Below are 18,275 nucleotides of genomic sequence, written 5' to 3'. Positions count from 1 at the left end.
CCCATGTCAAAATCATGTAAAACTGTTGGTGTCATTCTTCATTGATACCCAGCTTCTTCCCTGCCTCCATTCACTTTGTCTTCCTTTCTTTGTATCTTCTGCTTTTAGTTAGTGTATGGGTCTTAACTGTTAAGTTTTCTGTGCTGTTGGCTTGTAATTCCTTTAAACACTGTTCATTGAAGGATTGATAGAGGACTTCATAGACTAAGTGAAATTTTATGGTTAAATGGCTTGCATTCTGATTTTAAGAAACAGATCCTGGTAGTAATGCTAGGAGTTTACAATTAGATTATGGAGGTTCTGTTTATATTGTCTTTTCATTTAAAATTTGAAGATGACTAGTATCCTACTGAAGACAGTATCACTGTATGTGCCATGGCTTTAATAATATTCTCTAATGCTTTTTGGGGATGACTTGAAATCATTGTTCATGTCCGCAGGTAAGACATTCTTTGTCTTGCAGCCTCCATTTTTTTGCATCTTCCCTTTGGAGGAGAAATTGGAGAGAAGTCAGAAGTGACAGTATTAGTTTAGTATCCGGTAGTATTTAAAGCTGTAGTATTTTCTGGGAAGCGGGGACGATTTATATGCATGCCAAAACCCATCTGTGTTAGCCTGTGAAGGCAGCAGCTAAATCCTGTGCTGCTTCCAGTGTATCTTCTGAAATTTTATTCTGTTTGGACAATATGTTCTTCTGGGGGGAGGAGGAGGAAGGCGAACTTCATCATTGACCTAATTTTCTGTGAGATGAAAATATAGGTCAATGAGACTATAAAGATAAGGCCAGAAGTGCTACAGTCCCGTATATCAAGACTAAACCTGTAATAGATAAACATTTTGTAAGATTTGCTTTTAGTATTGCCCTATTTCAGTATCTGATGAATAGGAAACAGTTTGGCATGTGAGCCACCTGACAGTGGTGGTGGTAATTATTGCTGATAATCTGTACTTTTATTAAGATCAAGAAATACTGTTAATATAGAGATCTGCAGATATCTTATTTTTGAAATCTTTTAAACCGATATTGGTATACCCATATAAAATCTTAGAGATTAACAAAAATTGTATTGCTTAAACTACTAAGGAAAGTATGTTCAGAATAGTAGTTCTTGATTACTTTGTTCTTTGCACTTGTAGAAAACAGCCACTCTGTTGAGTGGGCTCTGTCCACTTTCAATGTTTTTACACTACGATGAACAGCTATGTTCCCAACAAATCTTGAAAGAATGTCACTCAGTTGGTTTTTTGGTGAACATTGCTCCTCTGAACTAAATTGCAACAATGAATAATGTTGTAGTATTGTATGAGTATTTGAACTTTAATAACTTGCAAATTAATATTTGTCACTTGCTGTACAGATGGTTCTGACTCCAGAGATAAGCCAAAGCTCTATCGTCTACAATTAAGTGTCACTGAAGTTGGAACCGAAAAATTTGATGACAATTCCATTCAGGTATGGGAGAAAAAGCAGACTCGGATGACGGAACTGATCCAGTCTCTGATCAGTTATGTGTAATTGTGGAAACTAGTAAAACACTCTGTGAATACCCTTCAAACCTCGAAGGGTAAAATATTGCTGCAATTTCATGTTAATGGTCATAATTCTCTGATTTATTTCATTTCCTCTCTCTTGCTTTAAGATGAAAGGAAGGGTTTCATTATTTAAAATGGGGTATTCTTTTTCATCGCTGGATCAAATGGTACATACCAGTGTTATCATAACTGTTTAATGGCTTTCAAGTCCTAGTCTCAACCCCTTTGAGTGAGGTAGGATTTCTTAAATGTATAAAACAAGCATAGTTCTATGAAGTACATGCCAAGGAGTCTCTTCTAGCACCCTGGGTCCATGTCAGTGCAGTTAGTTGACTTGTAAATATTTGCATTGTGAGATTTCACATCAAAACAGCAAGTGGAAGAAAACAGTTCTGAACAGCATATGACCAAAAAAGTGAAAAACTTTTCATTAAGGGATTTCTGCTGCACGTTTTAGTTAAATGTGTGTTTAATCTCTGTTGCAAAGAAAATTGAAGTGAAACTCAACTGATTTTAGTACCACTCATCTGTGTTAAAATCATAAGCAAGCAAAGTTACGTTACGGGTCTGTAAATAGGGTAAGCTGCAGCTCAATCTTTTTGTTTTATTTCTGCTGCTGTATAGTTTAGTTTATTCCATGTTAATTAATTCTATTTCCAGTTATTTGGTCCAGGAATTCAGCCTCATCATTGTGACCTCACTAATATGGATGGAGTTGTTACTGTAACCCCGAGAAGCATTGATGCCGAAACCTATGTGGAAGGTCAGCGTATTTCAGAAACCACTATGCTGCAAAGCGGAATGAAGGTTCAGTTTGGGTCATCTCATGTATTTAAGTTTGTGGATCCCACTCAGGACCATATTATTCCTAAAAGACCTATTGATGCAAGTCTTATGGTCAAAGGTCCAAGACACAAAACAGGGTGAGTAAAATTTATTTTATTCCCACGAGGTGAAGGGGGGAGGTTTGGGAAAAAATAGAGAATGAGAGCATTATAAATGGCCAGAGATTAGAGTATGACTTTAAATGAGTTCCGAGTAGCTGCTTTTAAGTGTTAAATGTATAATAACTATTTTAATACTTGAGCTCCACCTTGTGACTTTTTTTAGGATTAGCAAGTGTCTTTTTCATTATGAAGTATTCAGACAAGTTTTCCGGATGCTCACTTCTCCGTTAAAAACAGTGGAATGCCTTATTTTAATGTATTTCAAAGTTCATCCAACCTCCAGGAAAAGTAAAGAATTCGTTGAATGTTTTCAGAGAGCCTGGTTTTTGTTTTTTCTCAGATAGTAACTTTTAAAATTCCACTGGAAGGATTTGGAACTTAGGTAGGGTAGTCACAAAATGAGACTGTCAAGATAGGGAACTCAGTGTGTCAGTATAACAACCACTTTTTACAGTGTGATTACTTATCTTCTAGTTTCTGTGTTGCAAGGACTAACAGTCCAGAAGTCCATCCTGTTGTTTCTCTGTATATTCATATTTTGATAGGTTCATGCTAAAAACACTGATTATAAATTTAGTGACTTGTAGAGGCTCAGGTATTCTGTTCAGTGGCTATAGAAATATTCAGGAGAAACAATCTTAAAATCAGACTGTATAGCATGGAAAAAAATAACATCCTATCTTCCATCCTCTCCGGGTCCAAATGAGGCTACTATTGTAGTAGACCGTAATTTAGAAAAGAAACAAATCAGCGTGGAGATGAATGAGAGAAAGATACCTAGGAAAAAAGGCTCTTCTGACTAATCTGCTGAGTTAGTAATAGATGTATACTTTAACCATTATTATTTTTTCTCCACTTTATTTTAATGTGGAAGAACACTGTATGCTTGTTGTAGGACCTGTCTGCAGGAAGACCTCAGGCCATTTAGCTGTCATGTAATATTTCTGCTTAAATCTTGAGCTCATTCTACATCTAGCCTGAAGATCAATAAACAAAGGCTCTTGCAGGTTTACATAGTCAGCTGCAAAGCACTGTACTACTGCAGAGCTCTACCTGGAGAGCAAAATCTCTGGCAAAGGGCTATTGCTGCTTGAACAAGCAAATATTTTTTTAAATCTTCAGAATAAGTAGATAATAAAATGCATTACTATGATTTATGAATGATTTACGTTATCAAGATTGTTATACATTTAGTGCTGAAGAGCTGAGCAAAAAATTGTAGCAAGTCTACTACAGTGAATACAACACCTTGAACATATTTTTATGTGTCTTTATATTATTTATGTTTATGTGTATTTATATTTTCTCACTTGACTGGGAAAAAATGTAACTAAGAGTCGGTTTTTCCAAAGGAAATTATCTGTATAAATATTTGTAGTGTTTTTATATAAAGACTTGATACATTGTTTTAAAAAGTGAATATTAACTGGACTCATGGTATACCTCTTGAATTTTAATGTACTAATTTTAGCTGCTCTATTCCTTGTTTGTTAAATGTTTAACAATATAATTTCTAAAAAGTACTTGAAATGTTATCTTGCTTTTAGAGCTGTTCAGGAAACCACATTTGATCTGGAGGGAGATGTTCACAGTGGAACAGCATTACCAGCAAGCAAGGTATTATATTATGTCTAAATTAGCAATAAATAATAAAAGATCATGTGTAAGTTAGATCAAAATTGTAACATCAGTAGTATTTGGTAAAGTGCGGCCAGCTCATCATTCTCCCCAGCCATTTCCTGTTGTGGGTGGGCTTGGGTGTCATGTGCGTGGGGGTTTTTTTTGTGTTTTTTGTTTTTTAATTCCACAAAATTGCTCTGTTTAAGCTTGTATTAGCATTTGGCATGCATTCCGTGCCAAGGCTAGTAACTTTCTTTAGAAAGGTGAATTCCTCCAGCCTGGATGGAATAGTTTCTCACCAAACTGACCTACTGAAGGCAGATTACATGGAGGTAGAGATGAAATGATACATCATTATCTTATGTATGTAGCATATGACTGTTGTCATCTGTGATAGGGTAAATAAATGTTTTACATAAAATGTGAAAAGTGTTCAATTTTAATTTAACTAGGCTTTTAAAATTTAATGGATGTGACTTTTGACTTCAATAGAGCTCATGTACACACATTGACTAAACAAACTGTCTCTGCAGTCATAGTTATAAACATTTTATGAGGTGATAATCTTTTCTTGCTTTCTTTCTGCACTGTCTTTCTGTTAATAAATTCTGTGCCAGAGTTGCATTTTCGAGAGAAATGCAGATGAAACGAGAGAACGAATTATTTCAGCGGTATGAAATGTAGTATTCCTCCCAGAAATGCATTTCCTTTTATGTTTTATTACTACTATTATCAAATTGAAATACTTGTAAAGAAATTTAGTGATACTGGTGTGGCAGCATAGGTATTAATAATACTCTGATAGCTTATGAATATATTTGTTACTCTTAATTTTTTTTTTTCTTGCCACAGACTTCTGATTCAGTTTTTTTCCTTTCTTTATAGCTTTGTTTGTGACAATGCTTTCTTTTCTCTTGGATGCATTCTTTACCTCTGACAGGAATAATTTTTTTAGTGACATTTTGGAAGGAAAAAAAAAACACTTTGTAAACTATTAAAATGCCTCAAAATTGCTCAGAATTGGAGTTTCTGACACTATTATATAGCATACCTCATATTCTTTTCAGACTCATTAGAAAAATACTTTTAGTGGACCTAGGGAAGCTTGGGAAAATTTAATTTTTTTTTTTTTTGAGTTTTACTGTTTGAAAATGTGCATGACATCTTGTTAAATCACTGGTGAATCACTTGTTTTCTAACAGTCGCTCTTATGAGTTTGCTTTTCTATTTGGAAAAGGGGTAACAATAACTAATGAAAGTTCTCTGAGACCTGGTGATGACAGTGATTCATGGATTGGCATGTCAGTACTGAAAAAACTATTTTGTTCAAACTTTTGTTTTGAGATGCACTTTTTGGTAGGTTTTCTTGTGTCAAAGCAAATTATTTAGTTGTAGAAATTTCTTAGGAAACGTGGAAACACTTCATATTTTACTGATGTTTCGTTTTCAACTGCTTATACTGAAAAATAATTGCTACATATTTTGCTGCTTAAAGCAGCATGTTTTTCCCCTTCCTGATAGGATTTGATGTAATTGGAAATCATAAATTAAAGCTCCTATTAAGGAGCTTGTGACACTGAAAGAAAACAAATGAAATTGTACATAGAAAATTGCATAGTTTGGATTGCCACTTCTTGTCTTGGTAAATTATGTACTGTCTAGCAGATCAGACTTCCCTTAAGAACGTGATAAATGATGGCATGGATCAATAATGTAAGCACTTGGAGCTATTGCAGAAGCAGGGTAGGGGAGCATAGACAGTTTTAAATCTGGTAATATGTTTAACTTTGTCGCTTAACTAAAGTTTTCATTAACAATTCATTCTTACTGTGTATTGATAACTATGCAACTTTTAAATAAAGACATTTGAAATTTTCATTATATGTTCTTGCAATGCATGAACAAATAGCTGCTCCTAGCTGGCCATTGTCATCTTTTGAATTGCAAGTGTGCTCTTGGATGCTTCATTGTGGTGAAAACACCTGCTGAGCTGCTGGATTCTGTGCTGTACTCTTCTCTTCTGTTTTCCCGTCTCTTTTCAAGCCTCAAATTGACACTTCATTTTAATAGTGCCAGGCACAATTCCAGCTAATCCAATGTTTGCACGCTAAACACCTGTCCTGCTGTTTTGAATTAGAGCACCAGCAGGCTTGATGGTGACAGGACATCATCAGCATCCAGCACAGCCGAACGAGGAATGGTGAAGCCGATGATTAGAATAGAACAGCAGCAAGATTACCGCAGACAGGAAAGCAGGTAGGAAATGTGTAATCCATTACTTCTCATAGTGGAAAACACTGGACACGTTTTTCTCATAGACCAAGCAATGTGTTAAAATATTTTAAACTAGCTGATTTTTCCCTATGGAAAATTATATTTCCTTTGAGATCTCACTCCCAATAAAACCCAAGATGAACAACCAAAGCAAAAACCTTCAGAATATTAAAAAAAAATTTACTCCTTTGTTTCAATATTCTGGTATTTGTAGTTCCCTTTTTGTAAAGCCAAGCTGATAGTCATGTCACCATTGTTGGTTTGTGGTTAGGCACGTAGTATGAAATGCCTTTAATAACAAAAGTACAATTACTTGACATTTTCATTTGTCAGTGGCAAGATGATGTGATTTACTCTGGAGAGGGAAATAACCGGGTCATTCCTATTTCTACAGTAGTGTTGTTGGCAAGTCTTGTGAGCAAGAATTGTAACTACCTCTGAATGCTTGTCTTGTAAGGTTATATAATTTATAAATACATATAACACCTCCTCCTTGATTTTTGCTTTTATGATACAGTGGCTGTTATTAGGTAGATAAATGCTATCCCATTTTGCTCATAGGTGCTTTTTTCAGGTACAGAATGATACTTTTCATACCCTGCATATTCAGTTTGTTTCCAAAGCCATAGTGGAAAAACACCAACTTCAAATTGCATGCCATTTTCTTGCTATTCAGTCTCCATGTATTCATAATACCTTGTTCAAATTCAGTTTGTGCCCATCCAAAAGGACTCAACTCCTTGTTAAACAGTGTCTTTTAATGTTAGCATTGCTTCAAAAATTGTCTCTACTTTTCATCATAAATAGAGAAGACCTGAATGGATGCATCCAAAGATGCTGGGAGTTGGCCGACATCATTGCAAAGCCACTATCTCATCTTTGAAAGGTCCTGGAGATCAGAGGTACTGGATGGCTGGAAAAGGGCAAATACTACACCCATCTACAGAAAAGACAAAGTGGAAGGCCCAGAAAATACAGACCAGTCAGCATTAATTCAGGCCCTGGGAAAATTGTAGAACAAGTCCTTATAGAAGCTATTTCAAGGCACACAAAGGACAAGAAAGTGGTTAAGAAAAAACGGCATGGATTTACTAAGGATACATCATGCTTGACCAACCTGACTGGCTTCCATGATGAAACAACTTGCATAGTTAATGAGGGGAGAGCTCTGGACATCATATCATCTGCCTGATTCTAGCAAGGCATTGTCACAATCTCCCAGAACATCCTTCTTGATAAGATGTGGTCTGGATCAGTGGACCACAAGACAAGTAGAAAACTGGCTAAACTGCCAGGCTGAAAGGATGGTGGTTAATGGCTCAAAGTTGAACTTGGCAGGTGGTAGTGAGTTGAGTTTCTCAAGGTCAATATTGGATCTGATACGACTCAGTAACTGCATAAACAATCTGGGTGACAGGATTGAATGCATCGTCACCAAGTTTGTGGGTAATACCAAACTTGGAGGACAGCAAATAAGCCACAAACACGACCTACTGTTCAGAGACACCTATGCAACAAGAATTGCATGAAGTTTAACGAAAGTAAATGTGAAGTCCTGGGCATGAGACAGAAAATGCCAAGAGTGACGTAGGTTGAAATCTGACTGTTTGGATTGTAGTTCTGCTGAAAAGAACCCAGGGTTCTGGTTTATAGCAAGCTAAACTTGAGTCAGCAGTATATCCTTGCAGCAGTGAAGGCAAACTATGTCCTGGGCTGCATCAGCAAGAACACAGCCAGCAGATCAAGGAATATCATTATCCCACTTCACTCGGCTCTTGTTAGGCCACAGCTGGAATACTGTGTCCAGTGTTGGTGCCCCCAGTTCAAGAGAGAGATTGAAAAACTGGCAACAGTCCTGTGAAGAGACATCTCCACCAAGATGATTAGAGGATTAAAGAACTCTATGTATGAAGAAGGGATTGTTTTTTTTCAGTCTAGAGAGAAGGTGGCTCACGGTGGATCTAATCATAGTCTTCCGATACCTAAAAGGGTAGTTAGGGAGAACAAGGATGCTGGTTGACAGGTGAAGAGGCAATGAGCAGAAGTTGTTTTGGGGGAAAATTGGCTGTAGGGAGTGGGGCGGAGGAATTTTCACTGTGAGACCAAGTGAACATTGGGATATGTTGCCCAGAGAACTGGTAGAATCTGCCTCACTGGAAAAAAGATTCTGCTTGACAAGGCTCTGGATAACCCTGGATAAAGCCCTGCTTTCAACAGAAGGTTGGAGCACGTGATCTCTAGAGGTCCCTTTCAACTTAGGCTTTTGTGTGGTTGTTTTTTCTCCGGAGTCCAATGTCTTGGTCAGTTCTGATAAAAAGAACGTATTTATGGAAAGAATGACTGGGTACCTAGAGTTAGAACTACATAGCCTTGATAAGAGAAGGCTCAGGGCAGATCTTATCCATGTGTGTAAATACCTAATGGGAGGAGCTTCTTTACTGTGAGAGTAACTGAACACTGGAATCAGATTGCCCAGAGAGGGTGTGGAGTCTCCATCCTTGAAGATACTCAAAACCTGACTGGACAAGGTCATGAGAACTTGCTCTAGTTGACCATGTTTTGAGCAGGGAGGTCGGACCAGATGATCTCCAGAGGTCCCTTCACACCTTAGCAATTCTGTGATTCTGTGAAAAGAATTTTTTTCAAATCTTAAGGAAAATACAAGATTGTATTGCTGTCTACATAAATCAGTTTTTAAATTTAGATGAACTGCTATGATAAATGGATGAAAGGTAAGGTAAATGTGCTGCAGGGTTAAAAAGTGCAGTGATTCAAGTTGTAAAGCTTCTAGTACCTTTAGGTGGATTTATTATTCACTAGACAGAAGACAGAGTTCAGAGATGTGAGTGGTAGAAAAAAGAAAAAAAAGGGCAGAAAATTGTGCTTCCACTTGAAGTGAATTCCTGATGTTCTAGTGTTTTGTAGCAGGGACATCTTTTAAATACTTTCAGTGAAGTTACAGTAGAATACAACTCGGTTTTACACTACACTCTCTTGTTAGAGGGCCTGGGCATCTTCAGTGTCTTTTTCAGAACTGTTTTTATTAAGGTTGATGAAGATTTAACTCCTTGTTGACTTACTAGTGTTTTAACTGTAATTTTCCTCTCTCGTAAAGGATCGACGGAACTTCTTTGTAAACTTTTTATAGCCTATCAGAAGTTCTTGAGGCTTCTACTGTTAATGTTTCTTGAGTTCTAGCTGTGCATTTGTACACATATGAAGATTATTAAATTTCTGTATTTCTGCCTTTAAGCAAGAACACTGGTTATAAAGAGGATTATCTGGTGCTATAGTTGTATATTTCAAAAATACAGAGCCATCTGTGAGCTGTGCCTTGGCTTTGTTTTTTTAAACTTTAAAAATTTCCTTCTGAAGACAATATGCATACTAGTCTTACTGTTACTATACACAGGGGTTTTTTCACCTTGGTACCTGTGTGTAGAAAATGTGTTAGAGAGGCATCCAAAATACACTTAGATTTGTGATAGCTACAACTGCAGAGATCTTTTTTTTTATCACCAGTGTTGACATCGCTATTTTATTTCTGTGTATATCTTATATGTGTATAGTATGTGTTGTGTAATTACACTGAGAGTTATTTATCTAAATACAGCATTTCTATCATGTGCTCTTCCTCAGATATATTCACTGTGTCGAGATTAACAAAATGGCAAAGCCAGGCTGTCAGACTAGGAACTGCCAGGCAATGAGTTGCTCAAGTAAACTGAATTCTTCCCCTTTGTGGATATATTTTGTGAATCTTTAGTTAGACTGCCTCTGGGATACTCTGGTCTCATTTTGTGAACTGTAAGGACGGTAATCATGGAGTGAAGTAACTGTATGTTAGTTTGGAAAACTAAAGAATCTTCACTGAGCAGTTCCAGGTTCTTCTTACCGTACAACTAGTCCACCTATGTACTTAGTGCCTTTGTCTGTTGTTATTGTGTGTATTCATCACTGCTGCTCAAAGGTGAATTAAAAGGCAAATAAGACTTTCTTCCAGTCACTCACTGAATGGGTTGAAGACCAAAGATCAGAACTTTGCTGCCTTATTTTTTCGTCTGTAGAAAAAAAAATAATTGAAATCTGAGAGCATAACTCCAGTTTACTTATTGGGTATGGTTGTTCTGATTGAAATGTGTTTCTGTGAAATAAAAGATGATGACTATTTAGTTAAGGATTATGGTCATACATCCTCGTTAAATAACTGACTTGAATTAGCATGAGCAAGCATATAATAAAAAAGAAAAAAAGATAATTTTTTGTCTTGGATACCCTTCAGGAGTTCTTAAAAATGTGTTTGGTTGGAAATGAGACTACTGATATATATAAGTGGTGTTTAATGGAGTGCAGACAGTTAGCTGATTCCTGATTTTAACATGCCTTATGAAATTTGTACGTAGCTAGTATGCTGGCTAAAACAACTATGCAAGAACCAGAGGAGTTTTGTTGTTTTTTTTTTAATGCAGTTTGTCACAGACAAGTAATCTAGGAGAATACAGAAATATCTGGAGAGTGTATTATTGTTTTTAACACAATTTTTGAAGTGTAATATTACCTGACTCTGTAGTTAGAGAGGAGGCAACCCCTAATCAATATTTTATGGCCTTGCTAGACTTTCAGACTGGTTTAGCTCAGAGCATTTCATCACCACAGAGAGGATTTTTCTATAAAAGCAATAGCACAAAGACAATATATACTTAAAATGTATCCAGTAACAAAGCAGGCTGGCTAGCTGTTCTCATATCAGAAGCACAGAGAGTTATTTTAACTTAAATTTCCAATTTTCAAAGCTTAATTAGAAAGTATTTCTTCTGTGTGTGCTTAGGGAAGGCAGAAAATGGTACATTAGCTGAAGGAAACTTATATTAAGGTAGCTAAAATAATTGACTTTCTGCATCTGTTTCTAGAGAACTAATTTACAGGTAAACCTAAATTAACATTTTTTTGAAGAAGTTTTTCCTCTTCCTACTTCATGTTCATTTCTCTTTTAAAGCCGATTTCCAAAATTCTGTAAGCAATCTTGCGCTAATCCGTATCAGTTCTCATCTCTCGTGCTGCTTTCTCTCCCATTGGAGGGAAGACTGAGAATCCTCTTCCTTCCTTTGTGCTGAAAGGGATCACTGTCTTTATTGTTCTAAAGAAAAGGAAATAAATCATCAGCTGAAATCTGTCACTGTTTTACCAGCCAGTTTGTTGAAACATTTCTTTGTCTTATTACCATTCCTATAATGACAGATTAAAAATTTCTCTGGAGTTGTCACTATAATTCTATTTTGATAATGCTGTATGAGTATTAGTTATTATTCTACAGGAGTAATTAAGTTCTCAGTGAAGATAATGCACTTTTGACAGTGTGGAGGTAGTGAAAAATTAGTTCATCTTAAACTTATAGCAATAAAACCAGAGGAAATGCTACAGTTTCCACACCAACTGAGTGCTCTTCATAAAGCGAGCATGCTGTCATGTTTGAAACGTAACTGGCATAAATTTGTGTACATATTGCCCTGCTGTGCCTGCTGTTCCTTAACTTTCAGCTCCCCAGAACTTCATTTTGCTGAGCTCTTTTTATAAAAAAGCATTATCTAGATGGTATAACTGAGTTCTCTGTTGGTGTAAGTTTTTGCAAGTTTAAAAAACAAATAAAAACTCACCAAAACCCAAAGGTACCCTTAGGTTTTTTTGATTGAATATGCTAAAATTTAGTTTTAAATCTTTTGACATCAGCCTTCAAAGTTATCTAGTGGATTTTTACCGCAGGAGATAGCTGAATAAAGGCCTTCAGTGTCCTGTCTGTGTTCTGTGGCATAACTAAAATTTCTCAGGAGAGCAAGGCTTATATAATCATATTACATTCCTTTCTTTAGCAGAGTTGCTGGGGAAAGTAGAAAGCTACCTATTGTGTTACATGTGGTTAAAAATGGCTATTGCATGCAGAAGATGTTAAGCTTTTACATATTTCCTAAAAATAGGTGCCTAACTACAGAGAACAGTTCAATTAATGTTTTTGCTTAAGGGAGGAATGAAATATGTGCTTAACCTTCTGTAGACACCAGAAAAATCAATTTTCTGAACGTTTTTCTCCTCTGTGAATTCTCTGATAGGGTACTGATAAAGAGCGCTGCAGTCAGTTTAAGTGAGGGCATAGTTCTGGGGCTTACGGAATGACTGCTGTTTCTCAACATAGCATAGCAACAGCCAGGTGAGGGCAGGGGCTCGATTTTTACCTCCTTTTCCTCCCTACCAGAAGAAAGGACAAATAAGTTGAGCAAGTTCTCCTTGGTTTGAGGGAATTAAAGATAGCAAAGTACATTTGTTGTAACCGAGCTCATGTTTCAGGTGAAGCTTCATTCACTTTCTTTCATGTGTCCATGAATAATTAGTTACTTGAATCCTGTCAATGGCAGATGGCAAACTGATCCTGTCAGTCTGCCATACAGTGCAGAAGAGGACGTTCATTAATATCACAGACTCCAGAGTTCAAGTCTGTATTTTGATCTGTTGTGTTGTGGGCAAGTACAGTTTGAATGATTCTAGAGGAAAGGTAAAAAAAGGATCACTTGGGGGGAAGGATGTTGTGTCAGCATTTGGAACCAGTGTATTTGGAGAAATCTGTCATTTTACAGTGAAATTACTATCACCTGTGTGGATTGTTTGTTTCAATTTGTCTTCTTTCTTTAGATCTCAGGATACCCATGGACCAGAACTGATACTTCCTGCCAGTATTGAATTCAGGGAAAGCTGTGAGTAAATTGTGAAGTTATAACACTAACCCATTGACATGTTTTTTTCTATAGTGTAATATTTCAGTCAGTTTGAAAACTTAAGGATAACTTAAGTAAACATTGAAAAGAATAATGACTAAACAGATCATAGCTAATCCAGTAATATAATTTATTTTGTTGGGGAGGGTGAACAGACACTTCAGGTATTGAGGCAGGTTCATGCATATCTAATTATAATTGCATTTCAACTTTTTATCTTTAGGTATTCAAATTTAACTGTGAAAAAATTGTTAATCCCACGTCCTCAACAGTACATTGAATTAATTCTCTTCTATATAGTTCTCCATGTCTTGGATAATAGATTGCATCTTGGTCAAAATCCATTTTATGTAAAATCTGATGAGGTTTAAATTTTCATTTAGAATTTAATTTTTTTGTTATCTTGGTCCCCAGGTTTTTAAGGTCTCAGGTCTGGTAGAAAAGTATCATACCAGAGATTGTCCAGACTTCAAATATTTGAAACTAAATGGATTTGTGAGCAAGCAAAGACAGATTTTTATTAGTATAAAATTCTCTATAATACGGGAGCTTTGTAGGAACAGAATGGACAAGAGAAAACATGCATTTTCCTGTTCCCTTGAAGATGCAAATTTTCAGCAAAGAGATAGGAAATAGTACAGAAATGTTTCCTGATGATCAGATTTTCTAGCTTTATATAGAAAGAAGTGTGTTGTTATTGTGCCTAAGTAACTGTAGTGCATAATAAACAATTTAGAGTTCAGATTCCTGTAAATTGCTCCCCACCCGAAAAAAAAGAAATCCTCTGCCCCAAGTTATGAAACTGTTTTATATAATTTTCTTTCTTTCTTTGGCTTTATGACATGTTTTTTTTCCTCATTCTCTACAGCTGAAGATGCCTTCTTATCTGCCATTATAAATTACACAAATAGCTCGACAGTTCATTTTAAGCTGTCACCTACGTATGTTTTGTATATGACATGTCGGTATGTATTGTCAAGCCAGTACAGACCTGACATCACTCCTACTGAGCGTACTCACAAAGTCATTGCAATAGTCAACAAGATGGTGAACATGATGGAAGGAGTTATACAGGTGAGTTTCTCTGCAAAAACATGTCAAGGGAATTAAATACATCTTGTAGATCATCTAGTAACCTTCTTGGTGTTAACCATTGTTAAGGGTCAGACTAATACCTGTACTGATGGCCCATTTGAAGGTTTGCTTTTGTGTCAATGAATAATGTGAGTGGTAAGAAACTCTCTCCTGAGCAGTGTGGGAGGTTAGGGAGGGGCTGTTGCTCTGAAGATACGTTCTCTGACCAGAAGTTACTCTTCTGTTCTCTAGAAGGTAAGATCTTTGCAAGCATTTCTGGCTTTGAGCTCTTGTAAAACGAGTTGGATGTGCTTATTAAAGAATATCGTATAGATAGCTGCTGTTTGCACTGATTGGTGCTTGAAGTGAATATACTAAAAAGAAACATGACTTTTTAAAATGTTCATCCTGTTACTTTTACAACTTCTGTAACCACAAAAATGGTAATAAAACTGGACTTTTTGAAATAAGCTGACAAAATTGCTTTATAAAGAGAAATATCTCAAATGTTCCAGCATCTTAAATGTAGTCTGATGTTATTGCTATTACACGTGCAAGACTTCTACAGAAGCACGGGGGAGTTCTGTTTTGTGTAGGAATGCAGGATAAGATTCATTGGGTTGTCTGTGAAATTAGACAATACCTTGCATTGTGTAACTGTTGATAAAATGTAATGGTCATTTCTGAAAAAGGAGTGCTAGTTCAGGTATCCTCACTAAATAATTAGTTATTGTAAGTTCTTTGCAGTTTTTTCTCAGAGGAAGAACTGAAACATGTTTCTATATTTATTAAAACGTATACATTTGTTGCAAAAAGTACTGCCATAGTAGTTGGCATAGAGCAAGGACCCTGCTGCCCTGCACTAAGCACTGTACAAGCATAACAAACACGTCAGTCCTGCTTTGGAGAATTTATGGTGCAAGTGTTATACAACAGGTTGATAAGGGAGAAGAGGAAAGTAAACAACAAGAGAGTGGCATGAAAATCACAGCAAACTAAAAGTGTTCAGCTTTTGTTTGGGTTTTGGAAAGATTTAGTGGAGTTCTCATAAGGGAGAATGTTATGATTAGACAGCTCTGTAAACAGTTACAACAGGCTCCCACCTTTCACAAGAAAGAATGGGAGAAAATGTCAGCGTTGAAGTCGCTTTACAGTAAGAAAACAAAGCCTAGCCTTTCCTGTCCGTTCTGAAGCTGATGAGAGGTTGAAAGGTGGTTTGAATCTGGAGTGAAGAACTGGTATATTGCTTTGAGTCTTGATGCCATGGTAAATGAATATTTGATAAAATTGAAATGGTAACAAAAGTTAAATATTCAGGTTCTGCTATAAAAGAAAAAAGATTTGGTTGTGGAAGAGTGCATTTGTTAAAGTTGGAGGGGAGACTGTGGCAGTAGTGGAGAATATGAAATGCAAAGAGCCTGAACATAAGCAATGTAGTTGGGAGAATGGAAAGTAAACAAGGAAAGGGTAGGCTTCAAATATAATCTGGAAGTTACAGGACTGAATCAAAGAAAGTAATTGTATAACTAATGTAAACTAGTAACAATGACCCCCCAAAAGACTTGGGGTGACAGGGATGGGTACAGTGGGAAAGCAAAGATGAAGTTCTGCATTCTTTGTGTTGAACTAAAATGGGTAACCATGTAGCTGCTAGAAGATACTAGAGAGGTGGGCTCAAACATCAGTTTGATTTGAAAACAAATCAGAACTAGAAGGTAGATTATCCTGTGAAAACATTCATTTACAGCACTGAGAAGGGCTTCCCAAATCAAGTCCAGCCTTGTTGTTGTTGCAATCAAGTGTATTTTATATAATCTTAATAATAGTATTACAAAACTGTTAAAACCAAGTGTTTCTCTGGATTGTCCTTTGTGAAAGGTCATTTCTACAGCCTTGCAACTTTATAGTTGCAATCTAATCTCCAACCTAACATTTAAGGAAGACATCAACAAGGAAGTGGTAGCTGCATTTGTGGTTTATGAAGGATGTTAGCAAGTTGCAAGAAATAAACTGAAGAGAGCTGGAGGTTGAAGAAAATTGGGGGGAGGTTCTTCCAAATGTCATGCTGAAGAAGCTGGAGGAAAAGGGGAAAATCAGAAATGTGATAAAAGAGTAGAACTTCAGTGAATTTGAAGGTTAATGGGCTGGAGATAAAAAAATGCATTGATTCTAAAGCTTGACCAGGAAAATGTCATTACCTTGGACCTGTCTTAGTGGAGTATAAACAGTACGAGCTAAGCAAAGTCAAATTACTTCATCTAAGCTGTAGAATGAGTGGTTATATTGATGGCTGTCACAGTTAAACTACCCTGTAGTAAGTCACTGTATCACAACAGCTTTTTTGTATGTCTCGACTGTGAAGCATGCCTGAACTGAAAGGGATCTGAGGGTGTGAAAGACAGAGAAGACAGATGAGAGGCAAGAGGAGAGAGGCACCCAAAACAAAAGTAGAGAGAAGGTGCACAAACTCTTGTGCTGTACTGTGGGAGTAAAATAAATTGTTCAGATCCTAATTTTGCCTGCCTAGATCCTAAGAAGACTTGATAGCTTTCTGAAGTTACTCAAGAAGTACTTGCTAACAAATTAAGTCTGTGACTTTCTGTAGGCTTTGCATTAGTGTATGCAAATAATATAGAAGACTTCATATGAGATAGGGATAAAATTGGAGAGATCTATGAGGAGGCTCAGTGCTTTCAATAAAAATCTAGGAATAGAAACTTAATTCATATAAAAAAGCCAATTTTTTTTGTATCCTGATTCCCCCCCCCCCCCCAAATCATTCTGTGGCATTTCTGAGCCTCTGCAAATTTTAACATTTGTTTGTAGAAGGAGCATCTCCTTTCATCCTGTGCCAACGCATCTTCAGTCAGTTCAGAGTGTCTTGGTTGGGGAGGGGGAAGAAACAAAAAAAGCAGTTTTTTTGAGCTCTAAGTAAAATTATAATAGTAACAGCAAATAACACCTCAAATTTTTGCATCTAAGCTCACTGTGTTGCAGGTGGGGAGAGTGGTCTGAATAGAAAGCCAAAAAGAATTAAGTAAGAGCTCAGTTTTAAATAATCAGACAAACATATCTGGTGGGTTTTTTTTTTTTTTTTTTTTTTTTTTTTTTTTGCTTAACTTGGTGTAGCTTTTATGTACCAGCATTTAAGCAGCTTAGTGTGGTATTTCATTTGACTCTCTTTTGTTGTTTAAAAGTCTTTTTGTTCTTTAATTGAAAAGCCATGTATCGGATCTGTCCTAGGTGTTCTATGTTTTTTGGTTGGTTTTGTTTGGTTTTTTTGTTTGTTTGTTTTTTTTTTCTGGTGGGGATTTTCTGTCCCCCTTTGTGTTTGTTTGTACATTGTCTTCATTGCAGCAGTGTGGGCAAATAGCTCCCTGGATCTGTTACTTGGATGGCTAGTTACCCCGTTGCCTGCAAAAAGTTCTGCGGAGTTTCTGCTGTGCACTGAGCATGGAATAACCAACTAGTCTGGGATGTCAACTAGTACAGGGCATTCCTTGAATTAATCGTGACACATGGGCACTTCAGTTCTTAGCTGTTGTGCTACTAGTCCTATTAAAATAATTCATTTTTTAAGAGGGGCTCAGTTGCATCATAGCTACTGATTAATGCATCTGTGTATAACTGTGAACATAAGTGTTGTACCTTCATATTTAGTGTTTGATTTCTAAAGCTATCATGATTGTTCACAAGTTTCTTTCTTCTATTCTGTTTGATTTCCTTCGTCCGTTTTTCTCCAGGAGGTAGACCAGGTTGATCAGGTAGGATATATTGCTGGGAACTGATCCTAGCTATGTTGGCTTAGCTCAGTTTCTCATGCTGCTTCCATATCAAAATACAGTACTCAAACAGCTGGACTTGAACGGTTCATAACACTCATTCAGCAACTGGAACATGCAGTACTAAAATCCTTTTTTGACTTTGCAACTTTTACGGCATTCCATAATTTCTGCTTAACGCACTTCAATGTGGATATGAAATGACCAAAGTTCTTTTTCTTCCCTTTATTTTCTTTTTTTGTTGTTTGTGGTTCCTATTCTTTGGATTTCATCTGAGGTTG

At 36.5% G+C, this 18,275-nt stretch overlaps 1 protein-coding gene across 29 annotated transcripts in view; it reads left to right on the top strand.

Moving 5' to 3' along the window:
• The window catches only part of AFDN (afadin, adherens junction formation factor), a 132,704-nt gene that overhangs the window by 55,259 nt on the left and 59,170 nt on the right, over positions 1 to 18,275 (top strand). For 19 of the 29 annotated variants that reach the window (XR_015708194.1, XM_087774590.1, XM_087774583.1 and 16 more), the window contains 7 exons: positions 1,359 to 1,453; positions 2,194 to 2,456; positions 4,028 to 4,097; positions 6,238 to 6,356; positions 13,056 to 13,117; positions 14,007 to 14,212; positions 17,956 to 17,976. Coding sequence is in view for 28 of the 29 variants with exons in the window: in XM_087774590.1 (XP_087630716.1) it covers positions 1,359 to 1,453; positions 2,194 to 2,456; positions 4,028 to 4,097; positions 6,238 to 6,356; positions 13,056 to 13,117; positions 14,007 to 14,212; positions 17,956 to 17,976 (836 nt within the window). In the remaining variant the exon portion in view is untranslated. The remainder of the gene's footprint in view (positions 1 to 1,358; positions 1,454 to 2,193; positions 2,457 to 4,027; positions 4,098 to 6,237; positions 6,357 to 13,055; positions 13,118 to 14,006; positions 14,213 to 17,955; positions 17,977 to 18,275) is intronic. The other 10 variants (XM_087774597.1, XM_087774596.1, XM_087774588.1 and 7 more) reach the window with 1 other exon arrangement.

This window comes from Nipponia nippon, unplaced genomic scaffold, assembly GCF_047370975.1.
Source record: "Nipponia nippon isolate SJK-2023a ecotype South Korea unplaced genomic scaffold, ASM4737097v1 scaffold_4, whole genome shotgun sequence".
NCBI lineage: Eukaryota > Metazoa > Chordata > Aves > Pelecaniformes > Threskiornithidae > Nipponia > Nipponia nippon.
Note: the sequence above shows the minus strand (reverse complement) of the source record. Positions and strands in the feature narration are given on the sequence as shown.